The following is a 14,333-nucleotide window of genomic DNA, read 5'->3' on the forward strand; positions in this document are numbered from 1 at the left end:
ACTGTATATATGTATATGCTCTGCTCTAAATATTTGTGCTTGACTTAGTCCTCCAAAATCCCAAGAGAAGAACTAGACTGATTTTAAAAATGAAAAATCTTTACTGCAGATTAGTTCCCCAAATTTACCCAACCGTAACAAGAGTTTGTGCTTCTAAATGTAATGTGCTTATTGCTGAAAACCTTCTTTTGGAAGGGTGGAGAGAAGCAGTAACTTCCAAGTTCTTTTCTGTTGTTTCTTTATAGTTTGTTTTTCCTTGCTTGAGCCCTGTTTGATGTGAAGTAGCAATAAGGTTAGTGCTCATTAGTCCTCTCGTGGAGAGAGACTGAACCTTTCCAGAAAAATAGGTTTTACTTGGTGCCCCCCTCGCAGAGCCCTGAAGTCCCCCATCCTAGCTTTCCTCAGAATTCTGTGTTGTAGCCACTACATCATCAAAACTGTATTAAAATTGCATCATAATCTGTGGAAGGCATTGATATTAGTGAAATGTGGTTCATGCGCTTAAGGTTTGAAACTAATGCCTTAGCAGTTCACCAGTGGTACGCTAATCCAGGGAGTAAGAGATGGCTTGGAATCAAACCTGACTTTTGCTTATTGCAGTACAAATCACTAGCACTGGGCCACCAGTAACTCTTTGTTTTTAAAAATAAACATCCTTGAATTAAACTGAACAAGTACCGGAAGCCCTAGTTACGTATAACTTGCATCCATTGAATTTGTAGTGGTTACAACACAGAATTCTGAGGAAAGAAAGCTAGGATGGGGACTTCAGGGCTCTGTGATGGGCACCAAGTAAAACTTCACAAGCCTATTTTCCTGTGAAGGTTCAGTCCCCCTCCACAGGAGGACTAATGAGCGCTAACCTTGCTATTTCACGTGCATTAGATAGAAAAGATGTGACTTCCTAATGTAAGTTTTAAATCCATTACATGGAGGTCACACAAGGCAGTGGTGTTCAGTAGTTAGAACAAGAGGTAGGATTTCAGGACCTTGCATTGTGGTCCTGAGCCTGCTACTGAAAAGCTGACCTTGGAACAAGTTATTTAACCCTTTCTGCCTTAATTTTCTTACCTCTGAAATGCTCAATACTTATGTGCAAAGTATTATTTTTACCTAACAGGAACTGACTGCAGAGCAGAAGGAAGGTGCTTTCTCCAATTTTTGTATTTCCAAAGAAACTATTGAGCTTCTTCGAGGTAACTTTCTTGGCATAATAGTTTAATAGTAAAACTGACAGAACAGAAGCATCTTTAATTCTGTTTGTTGATTGTGAGGAAAAAGTAGTAATAACCAGGAAATATGTGTCACCTACCCTTGTGTATGCAAACGCTGTTGTCGCACTTCTGGTGGTACCCAAATGGCATGGTATCCACATATGTTGTCCTAGTCAGCCCAGCCTTTATGCTAGAACTTTAACTAACATAAACCCAATATCAAGATATTGTGGCTTAAAATTACTTTATTCCATTTACAGAATAAGAATTAATTCCACTGAAATTGAACTGAAAGTTCTTACTTCAATACTAATGAACAAATTTATAACACAATATTTGTATGTAATATTATAACAAGATCAAGTAATTCATAAACTACTGGTTTAAATCAAGCAGTACTCAAGAGATTGAAGAAATGGGTGGAGAGTAGTGCATACATAGGGCAGCATAATTCTTCTCTGGTGGGAAAGTTGCTGGGTAAGAACAGAATAATCAGTATCTCTGGGAAGGCAGTGTTAGCAAATTGGGTGAAGTGAGTCCAAGAGCCTTACTGAACTGGATTCTGAGACTAAGTAAACTAGAGAGAGTGTGATAGTCCTGCTTTTTCTGGGGACGGTGTCTAGTCTGCTTGTGGTGATCTGCCATGTTCAAGTTTATACGCATCAAGCACCAAATATAATGTACTTATCAGCTCATTGGACCTTTTAACAAAGCCTTATTCGACCGTCTCACAGCTCGAGGTGTAACATACCTGTTTCCTGTGCAAGTAAAGACCTTCAAGCACATATATGATGGCAAAGATGTTGTAGCTCAAGCTCGAACTGGAACTGGGAAAACATTCTCTTTTGCCATTCCCTTGATTGAAAAGCTTCAGGGAGAAATGCAGGAGAGGAAAAGAGGCCGCACGCCAAAGGTAAGTAAATTATGCAATAGTGAACAAATTCTGATGTTACATTTACTGTATTTTTGTCAGGGTGGTTCCGGTTTTTAGTCGTTGGTGAAAAAGTATTCTTAAAGTATGTGCCCATGTAGATTTTGCTGTAGGTGTGCATGTGCCTGAGGTCCTGTCTCTTGAATAGCAGTGTCAGTTGGGGCCACACATGCCACCTCATGCTCAAGTAGGAGTGGGTAAAGGATGGAGTGGCTGCAACCATCCTTCAGTTATTCAAGCAATTGCACATGGGCATTCTACTCTTGGGGTGTGTGTTTACCTCGAGCACTGTTGTCAGAATGTTTCCCTTAGTAGTAACCAACAGCGCAGCTCAAGCACTCTCCGCTGCCCCCTGCCACTGTGTGCAGGTATAAAGGGCGAAGCTGCCGCTGATGTCCTGAGTTCCTTCTTACTGCCCTTGACAGTTGTTGGAATTTGTTTGTCTTGCTTCAGCAGGCTCTTTCAGCATCTAGTTGTATATAAATTCCTAGTCTTGGTTAGTAATAACATTTCGTTTATTAAAGTTAGTTTCTCAGGTCGCCAATTTCGGGGTTCCATTTGTCGGTACTGAGGAATGCCTTAGTAAAAGGGCTTCAAGCCCTATATTTCATCTAAACTGATGCCCACGCGTTACCCACATTCTAGTTGTTCAAAGGTGTCTGGCTGAGTCTCACATTGGTGATTGGTGTGAGATTTGTAATGATTTCAAACTGAGGACCAAGAAAGTTAGAGAGGTCAGGCTAAAGTTTCTTTTGATGGAGACCACCTTCAGAGCCTTCTTGGTTGGAGAGAGTGTTCAGCACTTGGGCTTCTGTGAGAAGTGCACGTCCGATGTTGGTTGAGTCCTGGCACCGCTCATCCTCTCTGGTGCACAGAAAGAATCATAGGAGTTCCAAGGACTTCCACCAGTTTAGTGGTTTGACTTTCTTCAGAAATTCAGCAGCAAATATGTACTGCTTGAATATTTTTTAATTTTTAAAATATTTTAATAGATTGTATTAAGTTTAGGTCTTAACACAGGTTGTCATTGCTGTAATTTTCTATGTGAGGTAGCAGTGTCCTTTACAAGCATGTAAAATGACTTTTGTGATTTGATGAGGCCATAGGAATCTTGAACTGTGCTTAAATGCCATTTCTTTAAACCTGCAACAATTACAATAGAGGTGTAAATATACCGACCTAAATGGAAAACGTCTGTGGCTTCTTGACAGACTCCAAGTGAAGGAACATCTATTTTTAACTCTTTCTTCCTTCTGTGTAGGTGTTAGTTCTTACTCCAACTAGAGAGTTGGCAAACCAGGTAGCCAAAGACTTCAAGGACATCACAAAGACACTCTCAGTGGCTTGTTTTTATGGAGGAACGGCATACAATGGACAAAGTAAGTAAGGCTTCTGTATAATGATTGATCTGGGATTGATTGGTAACATTTGAAACACTGTTCTCTCTCAAAATAAATAATTTTAATCAGAAACTGAAGACTCTTAAAGACACTAAGTAGCCTACTCTGTCCATCTGTGCTAGTAAAACGCATAGCTGCCTTCCTTATTCCAGGGGTCTTGGACCTTTTCCACATTGACTTAAGTGTTTGAGAGAGTGGAGGACATTTCCTGCTATGTGTATATGAAAACGTAGTTGGTCCTGTTTCTTGTAAATAACCTTTGTCTTACAAACATCAGCAAAGTAAATCTCAAAGTGCAAGATGTTAAGTCTTAAAGCTGTCAGTGGAGATGGCATCTTTGCAAGTAGCTGGATCTCTTATGAGAGGATCCTTACATCCAGGAGGATGGAGGAAAAATTCTATATTACGGTAATATTAGTTTTTTCTGGATGGTTGTGAATGGATAACTAGGGTGGAAAGAAGACACTTCATTGTTAATGGATTATGCATCATGGGCATAGCTATTGGGTTTGGCAGAGAGGGAGGAGGAATCCTTTTTTTCTGTAGGATTTCAGGAAAGGGGGTGGGTTAAGTGACATTGACAGCAGCGTGAAGAAAAAATATTTCACAATGCTGAGACCATTGTGTTTCCTGTCTGTCCTTTTGTCAGTTTTTTTTCATTCCCCTTCTCTTTTATTTGGGAAATGAACTCTGACATAAGACTTCAGTATTTCTCAGCTGTATAAATTTTCTGATCTTTGTTCAACTAGAACATTTATCAATGCAGTATTGCCAAAATAGTGAAAGTGATCCTGTACTTGTAAGCTGCTGCCATTTTCTAAACTCTTCTGCTCTTACATGTATCTTGACTAATTTTTCTTTCAGTTGATCTAATTCGAAGTGGCATTGACATCTTGGTTGGGACCCCAGGTCGAATCAAAGACCACCTTCAGAATGGCAAGCTGGATCTTTCCAAACTCAAGCATGTTGTCCTGGATGAAGTTGACCAGATGTTGGACATGGGCTTTGCTGAACAAGTGGAGGACATTTTACGAGTTGCGTACAAGAAGGGTAAATTCAGAATTTAAGTGAATAGTAAGGAATATCATTACTAATTAGATCACTAAAACCCAGGTGGTTGCCTATGGTGTTATAAAACCTGTAAATCAACTATCTTGTGACAAGATTAGTGGCAATGAAAACAAATGAGTTCTATGGAAACCTACTTGGGATGTCTCTAGGTAGTGTACTATAGATCTGGAAATCATTCATAGAATCTTCGGAACCTATAAGATGCCACACTCCAGGCATGGTCCAAGTCCATCTGCCAATGGCAGGTAGATAACTTTCTCTGGCACTTATCCATTGGCTGAAATAGAAGATTGGAGCTCCTAAGCAGTGTCAATGGAAGCTCCCTACTCTAACCCTTCTCAGCATGTTAATGGGGTCTGGACCTCTCATCAGGCTAGTATTTAATCTTGAAGATAAACTCTTCCTCTTTTTGAATTGTTTTTTTTTCTCCCTGTATCTGTAATTGATCTGGGATTAGGATTATCAAGCTATCTGGAGTGGCTCACAAACACGGGTGCCAATGTCAAGGCAGACTTACAAACCAGGGCATAAACTGGTTTTGTTCTATAATTAGATTTCACCAACCTAGTGTCAAATATGAACTCTTCGAGCGCTATATAACAGCATTAGCATGGAGTCACAGACAGTTCCCTTGGGCACTCTGGTGTATCTTGCCATCCAGATAAGCCTGCCTTTTAATAGATGGTCCCTTACACCAAAAATCACAACAATTTTCAGGTTACTCCCAGTCCTAAAGGACCAGTTACTCACTTACCCTAGATCAATTTTACCCTGGATATCTCAAAAAAGATGACACTTGTAGCCAATCTTGTAATAGACTAACTAAAGATTTATTAATTCCTACTACTTTTTCTTAGTTGTTTATATGATTAAAGTAAGTAAACATACACACAAATTAATTAAAGCCTTAGGTTTCAAAAAGTAATAGAAGCTGCTGTAATGTACTGCCTCTACATGCTTTTTAGGGCTAACCCAAGCTAAGTAGCTTGTGGATCCCTTGATTATACTTAAAATATTGCCCTCTCCAAATTCCAAGCAGCATAATTATACAGCTCCTTCTGGTCAGGGATTTTTATTCCTATACCCCCAAAGTTCAAACTGATGGGAAGAGGGTGTGATGAGTTGCACCCGCCCCCCTTTCAAGGTGTCACCTGATGTACTGGGTTTTCACTGGACCCACCCGTTCCACCAACTTGGGCTCCCTCACCCTGTCCTGTTGTGCGTGTGCGCACACACACAGGTAGGGACACACCCAGCTGCAGAATGACACCAATACTGAAATCAGTGCTGCATGGGAAGTCTTTTGGGTAGGGAATTGCCCAGCACTCAAGTGCACAACCCCTCTGGAAAATAAACCCAAAATTGTATTGTCTTGCACTGTATAGAGATCTATACAGCGTAAGCTCATGAAATTCGCTCCCTCCCTCAATGTGGAGAAAGATATGCACAGCTTTCCTCGTCCCCTCCGCCTCCAAGTTATGAATTGCACAAAATGTGTTTTAGAATAAACAAAAACAAGTTTATTAACTACAAAAGATTTTAAGTGATTACAAGGGATAGTAAACAAATGAAAGCAGATTACTTGAGCAAATAAAACAAAACACGCAACCTAAACTTAATACGCTAAATTAACTGGTTAATAGTAGCAAATTCTGACCCTAAATGTTGTTTTATGCAGGTTGCAGAGTTTCTTGAAGGTAAACTGCACTGGTTGCAGCTTAAATCTCCAGGTATTCCTTTCACAGGCTAGACTTTCTCACCTAGGCTCAGCCCCTGTTTCTCCCCCACCCCCCTTCAGCTTAGTTCCTTTGTTTCTTCAGGTTTTTTCAGCAGTCTTCCTTCTTGGGTAGGGAGGCAGTGGAGAAGAACCTAGATTAACTCACTCCCCAGCCTTAAATAGGATTTGAATATGGCAGGATTCCTTTGTTTCCCAGTTTGACTCCCACCCCCTCCTAGTGAAAAAGTACTAGCAGTCCAAAATGGTGTCCAGTAGCAGGGGATATGATCACATGACCTTGCAGTGTCAAAGCAGCATTCCAGGAAACTTCTCAGGAGGGAGGGAGATTAACATCTTCAAAGTCCTATTGTCCTTCCTAATGGCCCATCGGGTTGATTGCATACTGTCTGGTGGGCATTCTCCAAGTGTAAACACAGTTGTAATTGTTACATAGTTAATATTCCTGACTTCAGATAAAGAAATTATACATGCATACTATTAGGATAATCATATTCAGTAAATCATAACCTTTCCAATGATGCCTCATATGACCCATCTTACATAAAACATTGTGACGTTCCCATCTGGTGTTATCTGGACCGGTGATCTGCTATCCTTGACTCTGGGAGCCAGCCTTACCCTGCTCTGCTGTGAGAATCCCCAGTTCTGGGCTGTTCACGCACAGCCTCTAGCCTGTAAGATGCTCCTTGAATTGTGCAACTGAATGACACTAGCCAATATCTCCGGTCCAAGGCACAACCCTAGGAACCTCTATTTGGCAGCGTCCAATTATGCCCGCTGGATGCTGCAAGCTTATGAGAGTTTGTTGATTTAACAAAGAATTGATACGTACCAGGCTTCTTATCCCAAGGGGAGCCTCTGACACACTTCAGACCAAATGTACTGCTTCAGGTAGAATAAACAGGTTTATTAACTACAAAGATAAACTTTAAGTAATTATAAGTTAAAGCATAACAAGTCAGATTTGGTCAAATGAAATAAAAGCAAAACGCATTCTAAGCTGATCTTAACACTTTCAGTGTCCTTACAAACTTAGATGCTTCTCACCACAGGCTGGCTGGTTGCTCTTCAGCCAGGCTCTCCCCCTTGATCAGTGCTTCAGTCGCTTGGTGTGGTTTCTCTCAATGTAGGTGGAAGAGAGAGAGCATGGCAAATCTCTCCCTTTTATCATGTCCTTTCTTCCCCCTTGGCTTTGCCCCTATGTCCCCTTCAGAGTGGTGAGCATTACCTCATCGCAGTCCCAAACTGACCAAAGGAAGGGGGGTGACTCACTCAGTCCAACAGATGCTTTTTTTGCTGCCTAGGCCAGCGTCCTTTGTTCCTATGAGGCTGGGCTGGGTTTGTCCCATACCTGCCCTGACGGGGTGTGAACTGCCCCTCTGCTCTTGGAGAGTTTTTGTCTGGGCTTGCTTTAAGCCATGAGGATACATTTTCAGCCTCATAACTATATACATGAAATTATAACCTATAACGTTACTGTAACAACAATGTTCAGTGCATCATGAGCCTTCCGAAGACACCGGACATGACAAACTTTGCATTGGATACCACACAATCATATTATAAGGATGAATATGGGGGTGCAGGGTATTCCCTCGAAGCACAGAGTGTCACAAATATATCTTAAAAAGAAAAGAAGGACTTGTGGCACCTTAGAGACTAACAAATTTGAGCATAAGCTTTCGTGAGCTACAGCTCACTTCATCGGATGCATTCAGTGGAAAATACAGTGGGGAGATTTATATAGACAGAGAACATGAAACAATGGGTGTTACCATACACACTGTAACGAGAGTGGTCAGGTAAGGTGAGCTATTACCAGTAGGAGAGCGGGGGGTGGGGGGGGGAACCTTTTGTAGTGATAATCAAGGTGGGCCATTTCCAGCAGTTGACAAGAACGTCAGAGGAACAGCGGGGGTGGGAACAAACATGGGGAAAACAGTTTCACTTCGTGTAATGACCCATCCACTCCCAGTCTTTATTCAAGCCTAAATTAATTGTATCCAGTTTGCAAATTAATTCCAATTAGCAGTCTCTCATTGGAGTCTGTTTTTGAAGTTTTTTTGTTGAAGAATTGCCACTTCTAGGTCTGTAATCGAGTGACCAAAGAGATTGAAGTGTTCTCCGACTGGTTTTTGAATGAATTGGAATTAATTTGCAAACTGGATCCAATTAACTTAGGCTTGAATAAAGACTGGGAGTGGATGGGTCATTACATGAAGTAAAACTGTTTTCCCCATGTTTATTCCAACCCCCGCTGTTTCTCAGACGTTCTTGTCAACTGCTTGAAATGGCCCACCTTGATTATCACTACAAAAGGTTCCCCCCCCCCCCCCCCCGCTCTCCTACTGGTAATAGCTCACCTTACCTGATCCCTCTGGTTACAGTGTGCATGGTAGCACCCATTGTTTCATGTTCTCTGTGTATATAAATCTCCCCACTGTATTTTCCACTGCATGCATCCGATGAAGTGAGCTGTAGCTCACAAAAGCTTTATGCTCAGATAAATTGGTTAGTCTCTAAGGTGCCACAAGTCCTCTTTTTTTCTTTTTGCGAATACAGACTAAAGCAGCTGCTACTCTGAAACATATCTTAGTTATGCCATATTCATATCATAAGCATATCTCTATGAAGAATATGGGCCGAGGGTCACAGAGGGTTTGTGCACATCCCCTCTTCATGAGTGTGTGGGGGAGCAATCAACAAAATCTTTTGTCCACTGATGTTACACAATGGTTTGTCTAGTCTCAGTAGGCATTTTGTTGGGCAGATGACACCTTTTGTGGTAAACTAGTATTTCACACTTGGTAATGCTTCTCTTCTGACTGAGGGGGATTGGGGGGTTTCTAGTTTCATAGCAAACACTTTTATAGTTACAAAGCAAACACTTAAATATTACCTTTATAACAGGGGTGGCCAAACTGGCTCGTGAGCCACATGTGACTCTTTTACCATAAAGTGTGGCTCACAGAGCCTCCCGCTCTTCCCTGGTTCTCCATCTGCCAGACTGGGTCAGGGAGCTCGGGACCTCTGCCTTGCAGTGAGGTGGTGGGCTAGGGGTTTCTGCCCAGTGGGGAGGAGGGTCTTGGGGCTTCAGCCCCATGGGGTGCACCTATTGTAGCTTGGGTCTTCAGCAGGAGCAGTGTGTGGCAAGTGTGCCTTGGCTCTTGAACTTCTGAAGACTGTTATATGCAGCTTGGAGGGTCAGTAAGTTTGGTCACCGCGTCTTATAAAATCATAACAGATAAGTGAGATTAATGCATGCAACAACTCACAAGCATTTCATAAAGTCCAAACACGTTCTTATCAACTTAACATCTATTTTAACGATGCTAGCACACAGGTGAGCCAGACTGATTTTACACATTTGTCAGTGTTCAGTGAGGTCTTGGCATGAGCAGGCACCTAGACTGCCAGTGTCACAAACATTACTTTTGTCTTGTGTGAGTGGCAGAGCAGCTTTCTGAATGGTACTAGTAGTTGGATGTTGCTAAAGGTTTGTTTTTGTTTTTGTTTTTTTTAACTTAAAAGAAAAAGTGGTGCTAATGATGTTTTATGGGTTGGTCTGGTGGCCTGGTAAGCTATAGTCTGCATAAATACATGGAGTTTTTACCTCCCTTCTTGAACAGGACAGCTACACACTTACTATGAGGGTGGAGGCAAAAACACCTTAAGTTGCTCAAAAGAAAGACCCTCTTCTACTTTACTGACATGGATCAGTGTTAACACCCAAGGGAGGTACATTTAACTCTACTCATCTGGAAGTTGACTCAAAACTGAGCACTTTTCCAGAATGTTTGGGAAAAGAGTACAGCAGCTTAGAGTATCTCTTATCATGAAGACAACACAAATATAATGTCCATATTTTATATAGCTGAGGCTATCACAAGAGTACATCAGGCAAATTTGGCCTGAATCAGTATGCCACTTTAGGATTTTAGATACCAAGATCGTGAAACAGATTGTTCTGTTTTTAAGATTCTGAAGACAATCCCCAGACATTGTTGTTTTCTGCAACTTGTCCACATTGGGTATACGATGTGGCTAAGAAATACATGAAATCCAGATACGAACAGGTTGACCTTATCGGGAAGAGGACTCAAAAAGCTGCTGTGACTGTAGAAGTAAGTAACTTGGCTAGTGTGGCATATTTTTAGTTCCCTTTTCCTTTTTTCCATGTTGTGTATATTTTATTGTGGTATTAATTTGAAAATACATCACAAGTATATCTTTTTTCTTGGTATAACTTGGAAAGATAGTTTTGAAATGTAATACTCTTTTGGTACAGAAGTTGTTACAGCTACTCAAACTGTTTTTTATAAATGTGGAATGTCTATATTTTTCCTCCTGAAATAGCTGGTGATCTTACTCATGACTAAAGCAAAGTTAGTTATTGAACACCATTCTCTTTGTTGTTACTTTGGCTGTTTCTGGTCTTAGCACGTACCTTTACTTTTAACCCCGCCCCCCACCCTTTGAAGCAGTAGGCTTTTTATTAATTTAGAAATCACCTAGTCTTCTGGCTGGAAGTATCTGCTTTCATAGTGCCACTTCAAACACTGCAAGGTGTGCCACCATATTGAAGACACTCTTTGATATGCATTTCAATACCACAGCGCTGGACACAGTATAAACACTTAAATATTAAAAACACAAACTAGTTAAAATGTTCTTTACCTGACGAAGTAGGCACTTCCATTTAAACAGTTTTAGGATAAACTTATTTTTGACTGGTCGGTAGGGCACCATATGGTTGCTTCGGTAGGACTGAAAAATGCCAAAATCCATTGTCACAAAGAATTGACTTTAATTAAACCATTATCTTCAAAATATGGATTGTTTTCATGTAATGTTCCATAAAGCTTTAGTAAATATCTATATCTATATAAAAAAAATTAAAAATGCGGGGGGGAGGAATTCTGTATACCTGACTCTACTTTGTGGAAGATTAGCCCATTGTTAGTTTCTCTCTATGTGGGGAAACTTGTTTGCAACATATCTAATTTTTCATCCTACGACCACACCTTTTTCGGTTAGTCATGGTGGGCAAAAAAGATCCATGCATTTGATTGCTTTGACATATTTTAATAGTATGTCTAATCTAATTTTGTCTAATCCGAACACATTCCTTGAAAGATAACATCTTTGTACTTCTATTGGAGTCTACATTTTCAAATATATACTAAATATTTTTAAAACCTGACTTTATTTAAGGTTTTTTATGCCAGCTATAAATGATAAAATATTTCTTCCACAGCATTTGGCTATAGAGTGTCACTGGTCTCAAAGAGCAGCAGTTATTGGAGATGTCATTCAGGTTTACAGTGGCAGTCATGGACGGACCATAGTCTTTTGTGAGACGAAAAAGGAGGCAAATGAACTGGCCCTGAATGCTTCTATTAAACAGGTATGCTGTCTTAGTTATTTTGCAAGATAGTCTGTTGTTTATCAACATGGGGCTGGCATCAGACCCATGCTAACTAAATCTTCAAGAGTGTAATATTCTTTCTATGGGGACAAGGCAAACTTGGGCTGGAGGTAGCTGAACTATCATGTGGTTTCAGAATTTTGATATAACTACCAAGATCAGCCCAGAGTCTATAGCAGGGGTGGGCAAACTATGGCCTGCAGGCCAGAGCCAGCCTGTGAGCCGTTTTAAGCCGGCCCTCGAGCTGCACCATGCGGGTTGGCCCTGCTCTGGCTGGGGTGCTGGCTTGGCGGCTGCACTAGCGGCTCGGCCCTGCTATGGTGCTCCAGCCGGGGTGCTGGGTTGGGGGCTGCACCAGCAGCTGGGCCCTGTTCCGGCCGGGGCGTTCGGCCCCACTCCGGCACTCCAATGGGAGCTGCAGGGGTGGTGTCTGTGGACGGGGCAGCGTGCAGAGCTGCCTGGCCACATCTCCGCATAGGAGCTGGAGAAGGGACATGCCACTGCTTCTGGGAGCCGCTTGAGGTAAGGGCCGCTCAGAGCCTGCACCCCTGAGCCTCTCCCCATGCCCCAGCACCTTGCCCCAGCCCTGATCCTCCTGCTCTCCGAACCCCTCAATCCCAGCCTGGAGCACCCTCCTGCACTCCAAACCTCTAAGCCCCACCCCAGAGCCCACAGCCAGAACCTGCACCCCTTCCCCAGCCCTGATCCCCCTGCCGCCCTCCAAACCCCTTGGTCCCAGCCCCATCCCAGAGCCTGCACCCCAACCCCAATTTTGTGAGCATTTGTGACAGACTTTCAGTACAAACCTTATGTGACAGTGCTTGGTGAACTAGAATGTAAATACCAGACCCAGGGGTCCCTCTAACCTTTATGCGTCCCTGTACCCTCTACCAGCTGGCATCAAGAGGTCCTTGAGTCAGTGGGTGCATCTGGTGGCTATTTGAGCAATCCATCCTCGTATAGAGTGAGTGAAATTAATTTTACTATCACAACCAGATTTCTGAAAGGTCTAGATAGATGGGTTCCTGGCAGGTAGAAACAAACTCCTTGAGATTTCAGGTTAGCATTGTCTGCTCTGTTGGACAGTCCTTTTGAGCCTTTAGCATTGTGCACGCTTCTACACCTGGTAGGTAGGTTTCTTAGTAGCCATCGTTTCTATTAGGAGAGTGGGATAACTGCGTGCATTCGTCACTGATCTGCCATACACACCTTCTACAAGGACAAGGTTCAACTTAGACCACATCTAAATTTTTCTTGAAAGTAGTATCTGATTTCCATCTGAATCAGACTATATAGCTTCAGTTTTCTTCCCAAAGCCACATACTCACAAGGATTAGTGAAGGCTTCACCCCCCTGGATGTTCGAGATCTGGCTTTTCATTTGGATAGGACAAAGCCCTTTTGAGTTTCTTATGCAGTGTATGAAAATTCAGACTCTTAACCAGCTGCATCTCCGTATTATGTTGTTAGAGGGAGCCTCCTGAAGAATTCATGGCATGCTCAGCCAGAGCACATTTTGGCCGTGGCAGCAGTGGTGGCACATGTCCTGATTATAGGCATATCTAGGGTGGCAAATTGGTCTTCTGTTCATATATTCACCAGATGTTATGTGCTGTCTGCCACATTGAGAGAAGATGCAACTGTAGGGAGAGTGGTCCTGCAGTCAAGTCGCTTTTCCAATGAGACTCCAAGCTCCACTGCCTGGGATAACACTTGGGAGTCACCTACAGTGTAATGGACATATGCAAGTACTTGAATTAAAAACCGTTACCTTGTAACTGTTGTTCAAGATAGCACATATATCCATTATACAGCCAACCCTTCTTCCCTGTATTGGAGTCTACCAATGGCTTCCAGTCTGAAGAAGCTGAAAGAGGAGTAGGGTAGTCCTGCAGGTTATGCTCTGAAGCCAGGGTATGAGGAGCCTGGCAGTGGGTGGGGCTGCCACTATGCATACCAGTAAGAAAAACTGACACTGGTGCACAGGCCATGCACATACATTCATCTGCAGCACATTTCAGAGAAGATGAGTAACCTCTTCTGTGACAACAATGAAGGTTCTGATGCATCTTTTGGAAGGTGATTTGTAGTTATGGGAGTTACTCTGATGGCAGTTCATAGTGTGGTTAACGTACTATGACACTGAAACCAGTATTCTGTGCTAGTGACTCGCTGGGATGCATCTCTTGTAAGAAATGTCAGTTACTAGGGCAGGGGTGGGCAAACTTTTTGGCCCAAAGGCCACATCTGGGTATGGAAATTGTATGGTGGGCAATGAATGCTCACAAACTTGGGGGTTGGAGGGCGGGAGGGCTCTGGCTGGGGCGGGGTGGGCTGGGCTCTGGGGTGGCGCTGGGGTGAAGGAGGCTGGGACTGAGGGGTTCGGAGGGCAGAAAGGGATCAGGGCAAGGGGGTTGGGGCATGGGAGGGGGTCAGGCTCCAGGCGGCACTTACCTCAAGCAGGTCCCAGAAACAGTGCCATGTCCTCCCTCCGGCTTCTATACAGAGGCACGATCAGAGGTTCCCGGCCAGTGAGAGCTGCGGGGGCAGCA

General features: G+C 42.7%; 1 protein-coding gene across 5 annotated transcripts in view; it reads left to right on the plus strand.

The window, feature by feature from the left end:
- Nucleotides 1-14,333, plus strand: part of LOC102939271 (nucleolar RNA helicase 2) — a 29,840-nt gene that overhangs the window by 3,788 nt on the left and 11,719 nt on the right. For 4 of the 5 annotated variants that reach the window (XM_037904220.2, XM_043551067.1, XM_043551068.1 and 1 more), the window contains exons 3-8: nucleotides 1,121-1,196; nucleotides 1,949-2,127; nucleotides 3,407-3,524; nucleotides 4,410-4,595; nucleotides 10,333-10,478; nucleotides 11,612-11,761. In XM_037904220.2, the coding sequence (XP_037760148.1) occupies nucleotides 1,121-1,196; nucleotides 1,949-2,127; nucleotides 3,407-3,524; nucleotides 4,410-4,595; nucleotides 10,333-10,478; nucleotides 11,612-11,761 (855 nt within the window). The remainder of the gene's footprint in view (nucleotides 1-1,120; nucleotides 1,197-1,948; nucleotides 2,128-3,406; nucleotides 3,525-4,409; nucleotides 4,596-10,332; nucleotides 10,479-11,611; nucleotides 11,762-14,333) is intronic. The other variant, XM_037904221.2, reaches the window with a different exon arrangement.

Source organism: Chelonia mydas, chromosome 7, assembly GCF_015237465.2.
Source record: "Chelonia mydas isolate rCheMyd1 chromosome 7, rCheMyd1.pri.v2, whole genome shotgun sequence".
In the NCBI taxonomy this organism is placed as follows: Eukaryota; Metazoa; Chordata; order Testudines; family Cheloniidae; genus Chelonia; species Chelonia mydas.